The sequence below is a fragment of the Alternaria arborescens genome (assembly GCF_004154835.1).
Source record: "Alternaria arborescens strain FERA 675 chromosome Unknown contig_11, whole genome shotgun sequence".
Taxonomy (NCBI): domain Eukaryota; kingdom Fungi; phylum Ascomycota; class Dothideomycetes; order Pleosporales; family Pleosporaceae; genus Alternaria; species Alternaria arborescens.
This window is the reverse complement of record NW_021167866.1, coordinates 514,536-528,607: the sequence shown is the minus strand read 5'-3', so window position 1 is coordinate 528,607 and position 14,072 is coordinate 514,536. Positions and strand designations below refer to the sequence as shown.

Below are 14,072 nucleotides of genomic sequence, written 5' to 3'. Positions count from 1 at the left end.
TTAGATGGAAAGGCCGGACGCGGACGTGCGGTCTTGTAAACATATGTGATGTTTCTCCTTTGCATACATGATTACGTCAAACCGCTTATGACTGGGGTTTTGGTGGTAAGCGAGGCGACGGCAAGTAGATGGATAAGAGTACATCGTTTTGAAGCTCAAGCCGAGTGTGATGTTGTGTGAAGTCTCGGGTGCAGTGAACTTACAGACTGCCCCTTTGCCGCCCCTGCGTCGTGCATCCAGGTGAACATGCTAGAAGACATTTGTGTCACTGTTACACGTTGTCAACCCTGAGAAGATGGTCATAACATGAGTAAGAGTCAATGATGCAGAAGCCACCAATGTAGTGGTGCTGTCCACATTCGATGCGATCGGAGGAGAGCCAAGTCTGCCGCAATATATCAGGAAAACAGAACATACTATCTGGAATCTAGTGTGAACAGTTGACCGTTCGACAGGTACCGGACATGGTTCTTTGGACGCCGATGTTGCTAATCTGCATGAGGGATAGCCGCTCGCGCAGGGGTCGCGCCGACCAATGAGAGCACGCGCTAAGTTTTGGGGGTCAGCGTGCCTTCCTCGCTCGTCAGCTAAGTGCTTGCAGAAGCTCATCCATCCTCTAAGTCGCGACTCCATACCCGCACCTGGGACGCGCCCTTGCCCCACCACCAGGCCTCATTTCCACAATAACGATTGTAATGACCATATAGGCCATCACGCCTACACGTTCCTTTTCCAAATTTAATATTTGACACTGCAGCGACCTGCAAACGACCGAAGATAGTACCGCGCCATCGCCGAAACCAATGCGCCTGCCTTCCGCAACAGCGATCGCGCAACACACTGGATACCCACAACACTATTCGGCGCACCCTACGTGGGACTTGTAAAGGTGGAGGAGCGGCTGTAGGCTGCACATAACATCGCCATGGCGACTCACAACTTCGAGGCTATGGCCTCTAAGTTGGATGACCCAAACTCTGGTACGAAACAGCTGTGCCTGCGCTGAACGATTGCAGACAGGCGCGCATGTCATCAACAGAGAACAGAGGCTGACTGATGCAGATCTCAGAGCGAAAGGCACCCAGGCGATTGAGATACGGGACAACATTGAGAGCTACTGTCAAGGGCAGCAGTACAGCACATTCTTGAACCATCTAGTCCCTGTATTTCTCAAGATACTAGATGGCAACCCAGTCTTCATCTCGACATCGCCCGAACAGGTGAGCGCACACGTCGCGACAATTCTACAGCCTTCTGACTCAGAAACAGCGCATACGCAACTGCGTCCTCGAGATCTTGCACCGACTGCCGATGAACCCGACGGAAGCGATCGAACCGCATGCGGCTAAGATTGTAGACAAGCTCATGAGTCTTGTGAAGCTGGAAAACGAGGATAATGCGGTGCTATGCATGAAGACCATCATGGACTTCCAACGCCATCAGACCAAGGCTCTCGCTGATCGGGTTCAGCCTTTCCTGGATCTAATCCAGGAAATGTTCGAGACAATGGAGCAAGCAGTACACGACACATTTGACAGCAACACGACAGCCTCAGCCTCGCAGGGCGTCCCTTCCACACCCAACAACCACCAATTCTCCCAGTCGCCACGTCCGAGCTCACCAGCGACCGCTCTTACGTCCTCCGCAGGAGATATTGGGTCGGAACACCAACAAACTCGCATGTTGCTCAAGGGAATGCAGTCGTTCAAAGTCCTCGCCGAATGTCCGATAATAGTAGTATCTCTATTTCAGGCATACAGGAACTGTGTGAACAAGAACGTCAAACTTTTTGTACCGCTGATCAAGAACGTACTTTTGCTCCAGGCAAAACCGCAAGAGAAGGCGCATGAGGAGGCCAAGGCCCAGGGCAAGATCTTCACCGGCGTTAGCAAAGAGATCCGTAATCGTGCAGCCTTTGGCGACTTCATTACCGCCCAAGTCAAGACCATGAGCTTCCTGGCCTACTTGCTCAGAGTGTATGCGAATCAGCTAAACGACTTCCTTCCGACCCTCCCGGATATTGTGGTTCGATTGCTCAAGGACTGTCCACGGGAGAAATCTGGTGCACGGAAAGAGCTCTTGGTTGCTATCAGACATATCATCAACTTCAACTTCCGCAAGATCTTTCTGAAGAAGATTGACGAGCTCTTGGACGAAAGGACGCTGATTGGCGATGGTCTCACAGTGTACGAGACGATGCGACCGCTCGCCTACAGCATGCTGGCAGATCTGATACATCATCTGCGAGAATCGCTGTCGAAGGAGCAGATTCGACGCACAGTGGAAGTGTACACAAAGAATCTACACGACACATTCCCTGGAACTAGCTTCCAAACCATGAGCGCAAAGCTTCTTCTCAACATGGCTGAGTGCATCGCAAAGCTGGAACCCAAAGAGGATGCTCGGTACTTCTTGATCATGATACTGAACGCCATCGGCGATAAGTTCGCAGCGATGAACCGTCAGTACCACAACGCTGTTAAGCTCTCAGCGCAGTACAGCCAGCCGTCTATTGATGCCGTAGATGAGAACCACATGGCTGTTCAGGAAAATCCTCCGGATTGGGATGAGATTGACATCTCTAACGCGACGCCCATCAAGACATCGAACCCGCGAGACAGGAGCTCCGACCCAATCGCTGATAACAAATTCTTGTTCAAGAATCTGCTACATGGGCTCAAGAATCTCTTTTACCAGTTGCGAGCCTGCAATCCAGCCAAGATAAAGGACGAGATTGATCCGACAAACGCATCCGCGAACTGGCACGAAGTATCGTTTGGATACAATGCAGAAGAGGTGGAGGTCCTCATCAAGCTGTTCCGTGAAGGAGCGAAGGTATTCCGTTACTACGGCACCGACAAGGCTCCTGAGACCCAAGGCTTGTCACCAGGAGATTTCATGGGCAATCAGCACATGATGTCAAGTGGCAAAGAAGAGAAGGACCTCTTGGAGACGTTCGCAACTGTTTTTCACCACATTGATCCGGCTACGTTCCACGAAGTGTTTTCATCCGAGATACCCCATTTGTACGATATGATGTTCGATCACCCAGCGTTGCTCCACGTTCCACAGTTTCTTCTCGCTTCCGAGGCTACGTCACCCAGCTTTTCGGGCATGTTGTTACAGTTTCTCATGGACCGAATCGAAGAGGTCGGTACTGCCGATGTGAAGAAGTCTTCCATCCTACTCCGCCTCTTCAAGCTTTCCTTCATGGCTGTCACGCTCTTCTCCGCCCAGAACGAGCAAGTGCTTCTGCCACATGTCAGCAAGATCATAACAAAGTCGATTCAATTGTCAACCACAGCTGAGGAGCCTATGAACTACTTCCTGCTGCTTAGATCACTCTTCAGGAGTATCGGCGGTGGCAGATTTGAGCATCTATACAAGGAAATCCTCCCTTTGCTGGAAATGCTACTCGATGTGCTCAACAATCTCCTCTTGACGGCGCGCAAGCCTGCTGAAAGAGACCTTTTTGTCGAGCTATCTCTTACAGTCCCCGCGCGGCTCAGTAACCTCTTGCCACATCTCAGCTACTTGATGAGGCCGCTAGTCGTAGCCTTGCGAGCTGGGTCAGACCTTGTTGGTCAAGGGCTGCGTACTCTGGAGCTCTGTGTGGACAACCTCACCGCAGATTATCTAGATCCAATCATGGCACCAGTTATTGACGAGCTCATGGCTGCACTATGGGAGCACCTAAAACCAAACCCATACAGCCACTTCCATGCTCATACCACGATGCGCATTCTCGGAAAGCTAGGAGGTCGCAACCGCAAGTTCATTACTGGCCCACCAGAGCTAGATTTCAAACCGTACTCTGACGATCAATCGTCCATCGACATCCGGCTCATCGGCTCTACTAAGGATCGCGCCTTTCCTGCCGCTGTAGGTATCGACACTGCTATCGCGAAGCTTCACGAGGTTCCGAAGACTCCAGCAGCAAAGAAGTCGGACACCTTCCACAAGCAGCAAGCTCTTCGTCTCATCACCGCGCACACTAAGCTGCTGGTCGGCTTCGACAGCTTGCCAGAAGACTTTGCTCAGCTAGTACGCCTGCAAGCGAACGACTTATGTGCGAAGAAGTTTGATGTTGGCTACGACATCCTCACTGCATCCGAGCGTGAGAAGTCCATCACGAAGAAAAGTGTGGAACAGGAAACACTCAAGAAGCTGCTGAAAGCAAGCATCTTTGCTGTTTCTATACCTGAGCTGAAGTTGGAGGCTGAGGCTCTGGTAAGTAACTTGGCAAAACATTTCACGCTTCTCGAGCTTGGAACGCAGTTCGCTACACTCAAACACAAGAACAAGCCGTTCGATGTGCATTCGGGAGAAGGACCTGTTGTCATCGAGAGCGATGTTGTGTCCGAAGCTATCGGCGAATCTCTGGCTTCAGAACATGGCGCAGTACGGGACGCTGCTGAACAGGCTATCCTCACAATGCGCGACGCTACGAAAGCAATCTTTGGAAACGACAGCTCGCTCGACAAGTTCGTGTTCTTCAACGAGCTCTCGAGTACCTTTTGTCACAACTGTCACGCCGATGATTGGTTCATGAAGTCTGGTGGAACCCGGGGTATCGAAATTATGATCAAGCAGTTGGGCCTTCCTCAGTCCTGGCTTGTACCCCGCCACTTCGAGCTCGTCCGGGCTCTCAATTTTGTCATGAAGGATATGCCTATTGATCTCGACTCAAAGACGCGCATACAAGCAGAAGGACTTATCCAGGACCTCATCAGGCGCTGCCACAAGAAGACGACTAAGGAAGAGTTCGACAAGGGTAACAACATCACTCTGAAGCTCTGCCAACAGCTTGTAGGCGACCTTTCGCATATGAACAAGAGTGTCCGAGATGCGACACAGAAGGCATTCCAGGTGTTGGCGGATGTGACGGAGTTGAGCGTTAGTGATCTTATCACACCGGTAAAGGACAGACTCATTCTTCCAATCTGGACGAAACCGCTGCGCGCACTACCCTTCGGCATTCAAATTGCCTACATCGACGCGATCACCTTCTGTTTGAAGCTCAAAAACAACATTCTCGAATTCAATGAACAACTTACGAGGTTGTTGATGGAGTCGCTGGCGCTAGCTGACGCAGAAGATGAGCACCTGGCTAGTAAACCTTTCGAGCAGCGGAACGCTGACCACATTGTCAATCTGCGAGTCGCATGTATCCGCCTCCTCTCCACCGCTCAAACCTTCCCCGAGTTCAGCACTACTCCACCGAACCAGACTTTCCTCCGCATCATCGCTGTCTTCTTCAAGTGTCTCTACTCAAAGTCGCCAGAGGTCATTGAGGCAGCCAACATTGGTCTATCGGGAGTGATTTCAGCGACCAACAAGCTGCCCAAAGACGTTCTCCAGAGTGGCCTCCGCCCTATCCTCGTCAACCTACAAGATCCAAGAAAGCTCTCTGTCGAGAATCTTGACGGGTTGGCACGATTGTTGAAGCTTCTCACAAACTACTTCAAGGTGGAAATCGGAACTCGGTTACTTGATCATTTGAAGAGTATTGCCGATCAAAACAGTTTGCAGAAGATCTCATTCACGATGATTGAGCAGAATCCTAAGATGAAGATCGTAACGGGTATCTTCAACATCTTCCACTTGCTTCCAGCGGCCGCTGCCACATTCCTCAAACAGATCATTGAGAAGGTCATCGAATTGGAAACTGCACTTCGTAGGACGCACTACAGCCCATTCAGGGAGCCACTGATCAAGTACCTCTGCATGTATCCCAAAGAAGCCTGGGACTACTTCGCGCCTAACCTGAAAGACCAGACGCAGGGGCGCTTCTTCGCCCAGCTACTCGAGAACCCTGCAAGCGAAGTTCTTCGCAAGCAAGTCATGGAAGATGTCCCTGGCTTCTTGGGCGCCATGAATCCCGAAGGTAGCGACAAGGAGAAGTGTCAAGCGCAACTTAACGGTATCCACATCGCGTATGCGCTCAGCCAGTCTGAAGAGACGAGCAAGTGGCTTGTTTCCAACGAGGACTTGCGAAAAGGTCTCTTCGAGGCAGGCCGGAGCTTAGAGAAGAAGCTTAGGATAAACTCCCTTGACTCGGAGCTGCGTTTGGCAACGGAACAGGCTGGCGATCAAATCATGATCATTTTCACGACATACCTTAAGCAAGAGCCGAACAATCTGGACTTCTTTTTCGAGCTTGTTGATGCTGTCACATCTGAGGAGTTGAAGGCTTCGCCACGGCTGTTTGACTTCATCTACGAGCAGATCATCTCGAGCGAGTCTGTCGATTACTGGAAGACTATTGTGAACAAGTGTATCGACCTATACACCTCTCGCAACTCCTCCCAGAAGACGAAAACCTTCATCTTCCGTTACATTGTCAACCCCATCTTTGCCATGGATGTGAAACGCAATTGGGACAGCTTGTTCGGTCCGAAGGCCAAGGGTACAAAATTCATGGACAAGGCTATGACAGAAGCTATCCACAGCCGACTCTGGAAACCGCAGTCAACACTGGAGCTTTCTGAGGATACGGCGCAGCTTGGTGTTGACCACTCTCGAATGGAACTCCTCCAGCTCACCACGCTTCTTCTCAAGCACTACCCTGGCATGATCCAGGATGCTCGTAAAGATGTCATCAAGTTTGCCTGGAATTACATCAAGCTTGAAGATATCATCAACAAGTACGCGGCTTACGTACTTATCGCCTTTTTCATCGCTGCGTTTGACACACCTGTCAAGATTGCCGTGCAAGTCTATCAAGCCCTTTTAAAGGCACACCAGAACGAAGGTCGATCGTTGGTCATGCAAGCGCTTGAACTCATGGCTCCCGTCCTGAAGAAGCGCATGCCTTCAGTGCCCGGCGGTGACTCCAAGATGCCTCGCTGGATTCAGTACCCACGCAAGATCTTATCCGAGGAGAGCTCCAACCTGCAGCAGCTGATGAGCATTTTCAACTTCGTGGTCCGTCATCCCGATTTGTTCTACGAGGGCCGTGAACATTTGTCTTCGATCATCATTACAGCTCTGTCGAAGATTGCGCAACCTCCTAATCCCTCAACCGACGCCAAGAAGCTTGCATTGAACTTGATCAGCTTGATCAGGACGTGGGAGGAACGTACAGCAAGCGAAAGTGCAGGTACAGTTGATCGGTTATCCCAGTCGCCACAGGCATTGAAGAGGCGAGCAGATGGATCCGCTGTCAATACCAACTCCTCGCCGAGAGGCTTTGTTGCTGGGTCTGGCATTCGAATGATGCTCATCAAATATCTGATCCAATTCATAGCCTACTTGCCAGAACGCTTCCCGGTCGCTTCACCGAAACCCAAGGATACCACCACGATGGCTACCACATCACCTCAGTCGGCGGAGATCTGCAAGAAGGCTGTGCAGTTGTTGCACGACTTGCTTTCGCCACGACTATGGAACGACCTGGATCTGGACCTCATGCTTAGCAAGAAGATCGAAGAGATCCTTCTTACTGAGATGAAACAGGAGGATAAACCTGAGGTCTTCAGCACCCGCATGATCAACACGCTACAAATAGTCAAGGTCATTGTCAACGTCAAGCCGGATGACTGGGTGCTGCAACGTATACCACAATTCCAAAAGATATTAGAGAAGCCAATTCGATCCGAGAACCCAGACGTACAGGCCAGTTTGCACGCGACTGATGAGTCGGACGACGGCACAATGAAGCTGAAGCCTATCCTGAAGCGGCTTCTGGAGGTCATGCCCGAACCCGTGACCGACGACGAAGGCAACACCGAAGAGTCTCCATCAACTGAATTCGTCAGCTTCCTCGGCACCATTGCTACAGAGGCTCTCTCTAACAGCTCTTATGTTAGCGCCATCAATATCTTGTGGACTCTGTGCCAAAAGCGACCTGAAGAGATCGATCAACATATTCCATCGGTCATGAAGGCGTTCCAAGGCAAAATGGCCAAGGACCACCTCGCCGGTAGCAGCGGCATTCCAGGACAGCCAGTACCACCTGCTATGCGCCCTGAAGGAGCCAACCCGCCTACTGACCCACGCGAGGTTGAGATTCAGACTGATCTCGTCCTCAAGACGGTCGACATCCTTGCTGCGCGCATGAACGAGCTGGGCGAAAACCGAAGACCCTATCTCAGTGTACTTGCTTCACTCGTAGAGCGATCCCAAACCAACTCTGTCTGTATGAAGGTACTGGACCTTGTCGAAGAATGGATCTTCCACTCTACCGAGCCTGTGCCGACACTCAAGGAGAAGACGGCAGTCTTAAGCAAGATGCTGCTCTTCGAACACCGGGCAGATACGTCGCTGCTGACCCGCTTCTTGGATCTCGTCATCCGCATCTACGAAGATCCCAAGATTACAAGGAGTGAACTTACAGTACGTATGGAGCATGCATTTTTGATCGGTACTCGAGCGCAGGATGTCGAGATGCGGAACCGATACATGACCATCTTCGACAAGAGCCTAAGTCGCACAGCAGCTAGTCGCCTAAGCTACGTGCTCGCGTCCCAGAACTGGGACACACTTTCTGACAGCTACTGGCTCAGCCAAGTCATTCACCTGATGTTTGGCTCTGTTGAGATGAACACGCCGGCACAGCTTCATTCCGAAGACTTCCGTCTTATGCAACCCACGGCTCTGTTCGGGTCGTACAGTAGAGACCCTAGAATTGCAGACGTCATAGTTGACGATGAACTGGAGAACCTTGTTAATGGCCATCGCCGTTTCTGCAATCAATTGGCCGACGTCAAGATCAAGGACATTTTCGAACCACTAGGGCATCTGCAACACACAGATAGCAACCTTGCACACGACATCTGGATTGCCTTCTTTCCGCTTGCTTGGACAGCGCTTACGAAGGACGATCAGAGCGATCTTGAGAAAGGTATGGCTGCACTGCTTACCAAAGACTACCACTCTCGTCAACTTGACAAGCGACCCAACTGTGTCGCCACCATGCTTGATGGTATCGTTCACGCTCGGCCACGAGTCAAGTTTCCGCCCCACATCATGAAGTACCTCGCTCAAACATACAACGCGTGGTACACTGCTGCTGTGTATATGGAAGACTCCGCTATCTCGCCTGTCGTCGATGTCGAGAAGCTACGCGAGAGTAATCTGGATGCTTTACTGGAAATATACAGTGGTCTACAAGAAGACGACTTATTCTATGGAACATGGCGGCGACGTTGCCAGTTCATCGAGTCCAACGCTGCTCTATCCTACGAGCAATGTGGTATCTGGGACAAAGCACAGCAAATGTACGAGGCTGCACAGATCAAGGCGCGTACCTCCGTCTTGCCCTTCAGTACTGGGGAGTACATGCTTTGGGAGGATCACTGGGTGATTTGCGCACAGAAGCTGCAGCAATGGGAAATCCTGAGCGACTTCGCCAAGCATGAGAACTTCAATGACCTCTATCTGGAGTCAACCTGGCGAGTATTTGATGCTTGGCAGAATGCTGAGACACGCGAGCAGCTCGATGCAACTATCAAGGCTGTCAGCGATGCGCCAACACCACGAAGAGTCTTCTTCCAGACCTTTATGTCTCTTCTTAAGCTTCACAACAAGCAGGAGTCGCAACCGGAGTTCCATCGATTGTGCGATGAGTCGATTCAGCTTTCAATCAGGAAATGGCACCAGCTTCCTAGGCGCATCACTCAGGCTCACATCCCACTGCTGCAACACTTCCAGCAGCTGGTCGAGCTTCACGACGCAAGCGTCATCTGCCAGAGTCTCGCGCAGACTACTCAAGTCAACCTTGACGTCAAGTCTCAAGAGTTGAAGTTGCTCCTCAGCACATGGCGTGACCGTTTACCAAACTTCTGGGACGATATCAATGCATGGCAAGATCTCGTGACCTGGCGACAGCACATCTTCCAGCTCATCAACGGCGTCTACCTTAACCTCCTTCCGCCAAACCAGAACAATGCCAGCGGCAATTCCTTTGCTTACCGAGGTTATCATGAGACGGCATGGATCATCAACCGATTTGCGCATGTGGCGCGCAAGCATAACTTGCCAGAAGTTTGCATCAACCAGCTTGGACGCATCTACACCCTTCCCAACATCGAGATTCAGGAAGCCTTCCTGAAGCTGCGCGAACAGGCCAAGTGTCACTACCAGATCAAAGCCGATCTCAATAGCGGGCTGGACGTGATTAACAACACCAATCTTAACTACTTCGGACCCAACCAAAAGGCCGAGTTCTACACGCTCAAGGGTATGTTCTTGGCCAAGTTGGGTCAGAAGAACGAAGCTGGTGAAGCATTTGGTACTGCCTTATACTTCGACATCAAGCTGCCTAAGGCTTGGGCAGAATGGGGTAGGTACAACGACATGTTATTCAAGGAGGAACCTCAGAACCTGGAGAGGGCTGAGGCGGCACTCAGCTGCTACCTTGAAGCAGCGAGTCAATTCAAGAACGCAAAGTCGAGGAAACTGTTGGGACGTGTGTTGTGGTTACTCAGCTTGGACAACCCGGAGAGGAAGTTGGCGGAGAAATTTGAAGAGTTCAAGGGTGACACTCCGGCGTGGTATTGGATAACTTACATTCCGCAGTTGTTGAACAGTCTCTCACGACAAGAAGCCCCCATCGCTAGATCCATTCTCGGCAAGCTGGCGAAGACTTACCCACAGGCGCTTTACTGTCATCTCCGGACAACGCGGGAAGACATGGCGGTCCTCAAGAAGACGCACGAGCAGAAGGAGGCGAAAGAGAAGGCCGCGAAGGCTAAACAACAACAGGGACAGGCATCGCCAGCACCGAAGCAGGCATCACCAGATACCAGGCCCGGTTCCAGCACAGGTAGCCGACCAACGACCGCAGGTGCTGACATCAAATCTGCTGCGAATGGCACACCGAATGGTACAGTGAAGACAGAAACCGCCACGCAAGATGGCGCACCCGCCCCTAGCGAGGCTGCGCCAGCGCCAAAGAAGCCCTGGGACCACGTCGAGGAGATCAGCGCTATCCTCAAGACAGCGTTCCCTCTCCTCGCCCTTAGTATGGAGACGATGCTGGATCAGATTCAGAAGAACTTCAAGTGCCCTCCAGATGAAGATGCCTATCGACTCATCGTTGCTCTGCTCAATGATGGTTTGTCCTACGTCGGCCGCCAACCAAATCTCTACGCAAGAGAGATCAAGTTGCCAGCATCAACTGAGGCTAACATCACACGTTTCGCTGAGTCAGTTCTTCCGCCTCACATCCGCAAGGCATTCGAGAAAGACTTCGTCACCAACAAGCCGACGATGTACGAGTACATCCAGAAGTTGCGCACTTGGCGAAATCGCTTTGAGGAGAGGCTTGATCGCAGGAAGCTCACAGTCCCGCTCGAACAGTACACGCATCAACTCAGCGAGTTCCGCTTCCTCAAGTTCGACGATGTTGAAGTGCCCGGGCAGTATCTGCAACATCGCGATAAGAACTCCGACTTTGTACGCATTGAGCGCTTCCTCCCTGATGTGGAGCTGGTTCGCGGTGTTGGTATTTGCCATCGTCGCCTCAGGATTCGTGGCCACGACGGAAGCGTGCACCCGTTCGCTATTCAGTTCCCCGCTGCTAGAAGCTCGAGACGTGAGGAGCGTATCTTGCAGTTGTTCCGCATCTTCAACGGTATCCTGGCTAAACGCAAGGAGAGTCGGAGGAGAAATCTCCAGTTCCATCTCCCACTCATGGTACCAATCACGCCTAGCGTGCGCATGGTACAAGATGATGCGTCTTACATCAACATGCAAGGCATCTACGAGGATTATTGCCGCAAGAACGGTATCAACAAGGATGAGCCAGTGCTTTTCAGCATTGAGAAGCTGAGAGCACTCCAGCCAGTAAGTTGTTCTTTATATACACCGGCCGACTACTTGTCTCTAACTCAAACCCAACAGAAGAATCTGGATCATGCCAACAGCATTCGCCTCGAGACCTTCGCTGCTGTACAGGAGAAGTACGTGCCACCGACCGTTATACAAGACTACTTCCGCGCTACCTTCCCTACTTTCGCCGACTTCTGGCTCTTCCGCCGTACCTTCAGCTACCAACTCGCTGCATTGACATTCATGACTTACGTTATGCACATGAACACGCGCTTCCCACAGAAGATCAGCGTCTCACGATCCAGCGGCCGCATCTGGGGCTCCGAGCTCATCCCCAGCATGGCAGTCGGAAAGCCTATATTGCACAACTCTGAACCCGTTCCATTCCGTCTGACACCCAACCTACAAACTCTCATGGGTCCGCTGAACCTCGAGGGCATCTTCGCGCCTAGCGTCATGACCGTGGCACGCTGTTTGATCGAACCAGAAGGCGAGCTGGAGATGCAACTCAGTATCTTCATGCGCGATGAAATGAACCACTGGTTTACGTCGCAGCACAAGGCCAGCCAACTTACGCCAGAGGTGCTAAGGGAAAGCGTGCAGAGCAATAGCGATCTTGTGGTCAAGAGGGCTAGTGCAATTGGTAGTCTGCCTACGGGTGCTAACCTACCGGCTAATCAGACGGTTGTGGATCTTGTGGCTGTTGCGGTGCATCCGGCTAAGTTGAGTCAGTGTGATCCACTTTGGATGGGCTACTTGTAATCGGGTTAAGGTGACTGGATCTTTAGAGAGGTGTATGGTGTTTAAGGGCAAAAAGGATATGTTCAACTACTTAGTGCATGGCGTGGTGGTAAAAAAGAGCATTGGCGCAGTGAGGAGTTCGGGAATGCCTATCAGATTTTGTGTTCTTCTGCAAGGCGTTGGTACGATACAAGGATAGTTCTTACTCTGTTAGGACCATCTTTTTCATTTAGTTCTTCTAGGTATGCTTTATAGTGCATCACAGAAGGATTGTGGTGTTACGCTAGCAGGTATCTTGTATCAAATAATACTGAGTTATCAAAAACCTTAATTAGTTTGTGGACTCGCTATGTGATCCTGCAGTAGGTTTTCGATCTTGTCGCCTAATCTAGCTCCATGCATGTGCTATGCGGCGTGTTATAAGGATGCAGAGCGAGGCTGACTTGAGATGGAATGTATCCCACTATCATGACTGAACTCTTTCCATCTGCACTTTACTGGTTCTGTGTTCCCAGTCCACGTTTTGTACCATGTCAGAGTCTGGCAGCCCCTTTCGACAATGCCGAGCGTGATCGCTATCACAACGCTGGTCACAGCCCTCGCATTCACCTTGCAATACTATGCAAAAATCCTGTATCAAGCTGATCTAGCTGGTGAGGATCTCTTGGCTCGCATGATCGATAGTTTGCTCGACGTCGACGCTATACAGTCTGCTCTGCGGCGCTTTGCAGAAACGAGCCAGCACCCCACGAAGGGTGAAGGGTTTGATAATGAGAAGATCACTAAGATATCAAAGAAAGCGGAGCAGATGAGCCAGATAGGCATGTGATGTTTGACAGAGTGGAGAGGTGTTCACTCCGAGTGGAAAGCGAGAGAGAGTCCAGAAAGAAGCGTCATGAAATACTTACGCGCGCTAAAGTCCAAGATAGTGGGAGCAGTGGAGGCTTCGTTGTAGAAGCGGAGAAGTATCAGACCACCAGCCGCCATGATGGTGTACTGTGTCGCATGCGTTCTGCTGTTTTCCCCTACGTGATAATTCTATCTTTTGGGTGGATGTAATTCGCAGCAACTCTATGTGCTCATCTGGACCTTCCAGAGCCAATTTGGGTTGGGGGTAGCGAAGAAGCAGGCTGGAATGGCGAAAAAAACAGAGAAGCAAGATGCCGCAACCAGCGAGCTGCGCTCGAAGTTGATGCTCCACTAAGTTTACCACTCTGCCACCACCAGTTATCAAATAGACTGACTAGCGCCACCAGGCAGCTTTTACATTCCCAAGAATCAATTGAAGGTTCGCCTTGAGAATTCAAACAGTCTCGCAATAACCTGATCAAACTGAGCTTCGGTCAAAAGAAAGGACATGATGAGAACAGCAAGACAAAGGCGGTTACGCGACAGCGCGTTGTTCTACAGGTGGAGCAGCGGATGAGTGTATAGTCCATTTGGCCAAAGTCCATATCATTTTTCAAAAGACAAAAATGAGGCGGGCGATGCGACATGAATCCTGAGTGACCGGTGTTGAGTTCCGATGAACGGACGTGTCAATTGCTCCCGCGAGG

The 14,072-nt window shown here is 51.1% G+C and overlaps 2 protein-coding genes across 2 annotated transcripts; both read left to right on the top strand.

Annotated features, from left to right (window-relative positions):
* Nucleotides 1-925: 925 nt before the first annotated feature.
* On the top strand, nucleotides 926-12,537 carry AA0111_g5625 (Transcription-associated protein 1; the record flags this gene model as incomplete). The annotated part of the gene is made up of 4 exons (XM_028651758.1): nucleotides 926-980; nucleotides 1,063-1,220; nucleotides 1,270-11,790; nucleotides 11,848-12,537. 4 exons carry the CDS (start codon nucleotides 926-928, stop codon nucleotides 12,535-12,537), a joined length of 11,424 nt encoding a protein of 3,807 aa, XP_028506767.1.
* A 538-nt stretch (nucleotides 12,538-13,075) lies between these two features.
* AA0111_g5624 (hypothetical protein) lies at nucleotides 13,076-13,345 on the top strand (the record flags this gene model as incomplete). Its single annotated transcript, XM_028651757.1, has 1 exon — nucleotides 13,076-13,345. The coding sequence occupies one exon, from the start codon at nucleotides 13,076-13,078 to the stop codon at nucleotides 13,343-13,345; it is 270 nt and encodes an 89-aa protein (XP_028506768.1).
* Nucleotides 13,346-14,072: the final 727 nt, after the last annotated feature.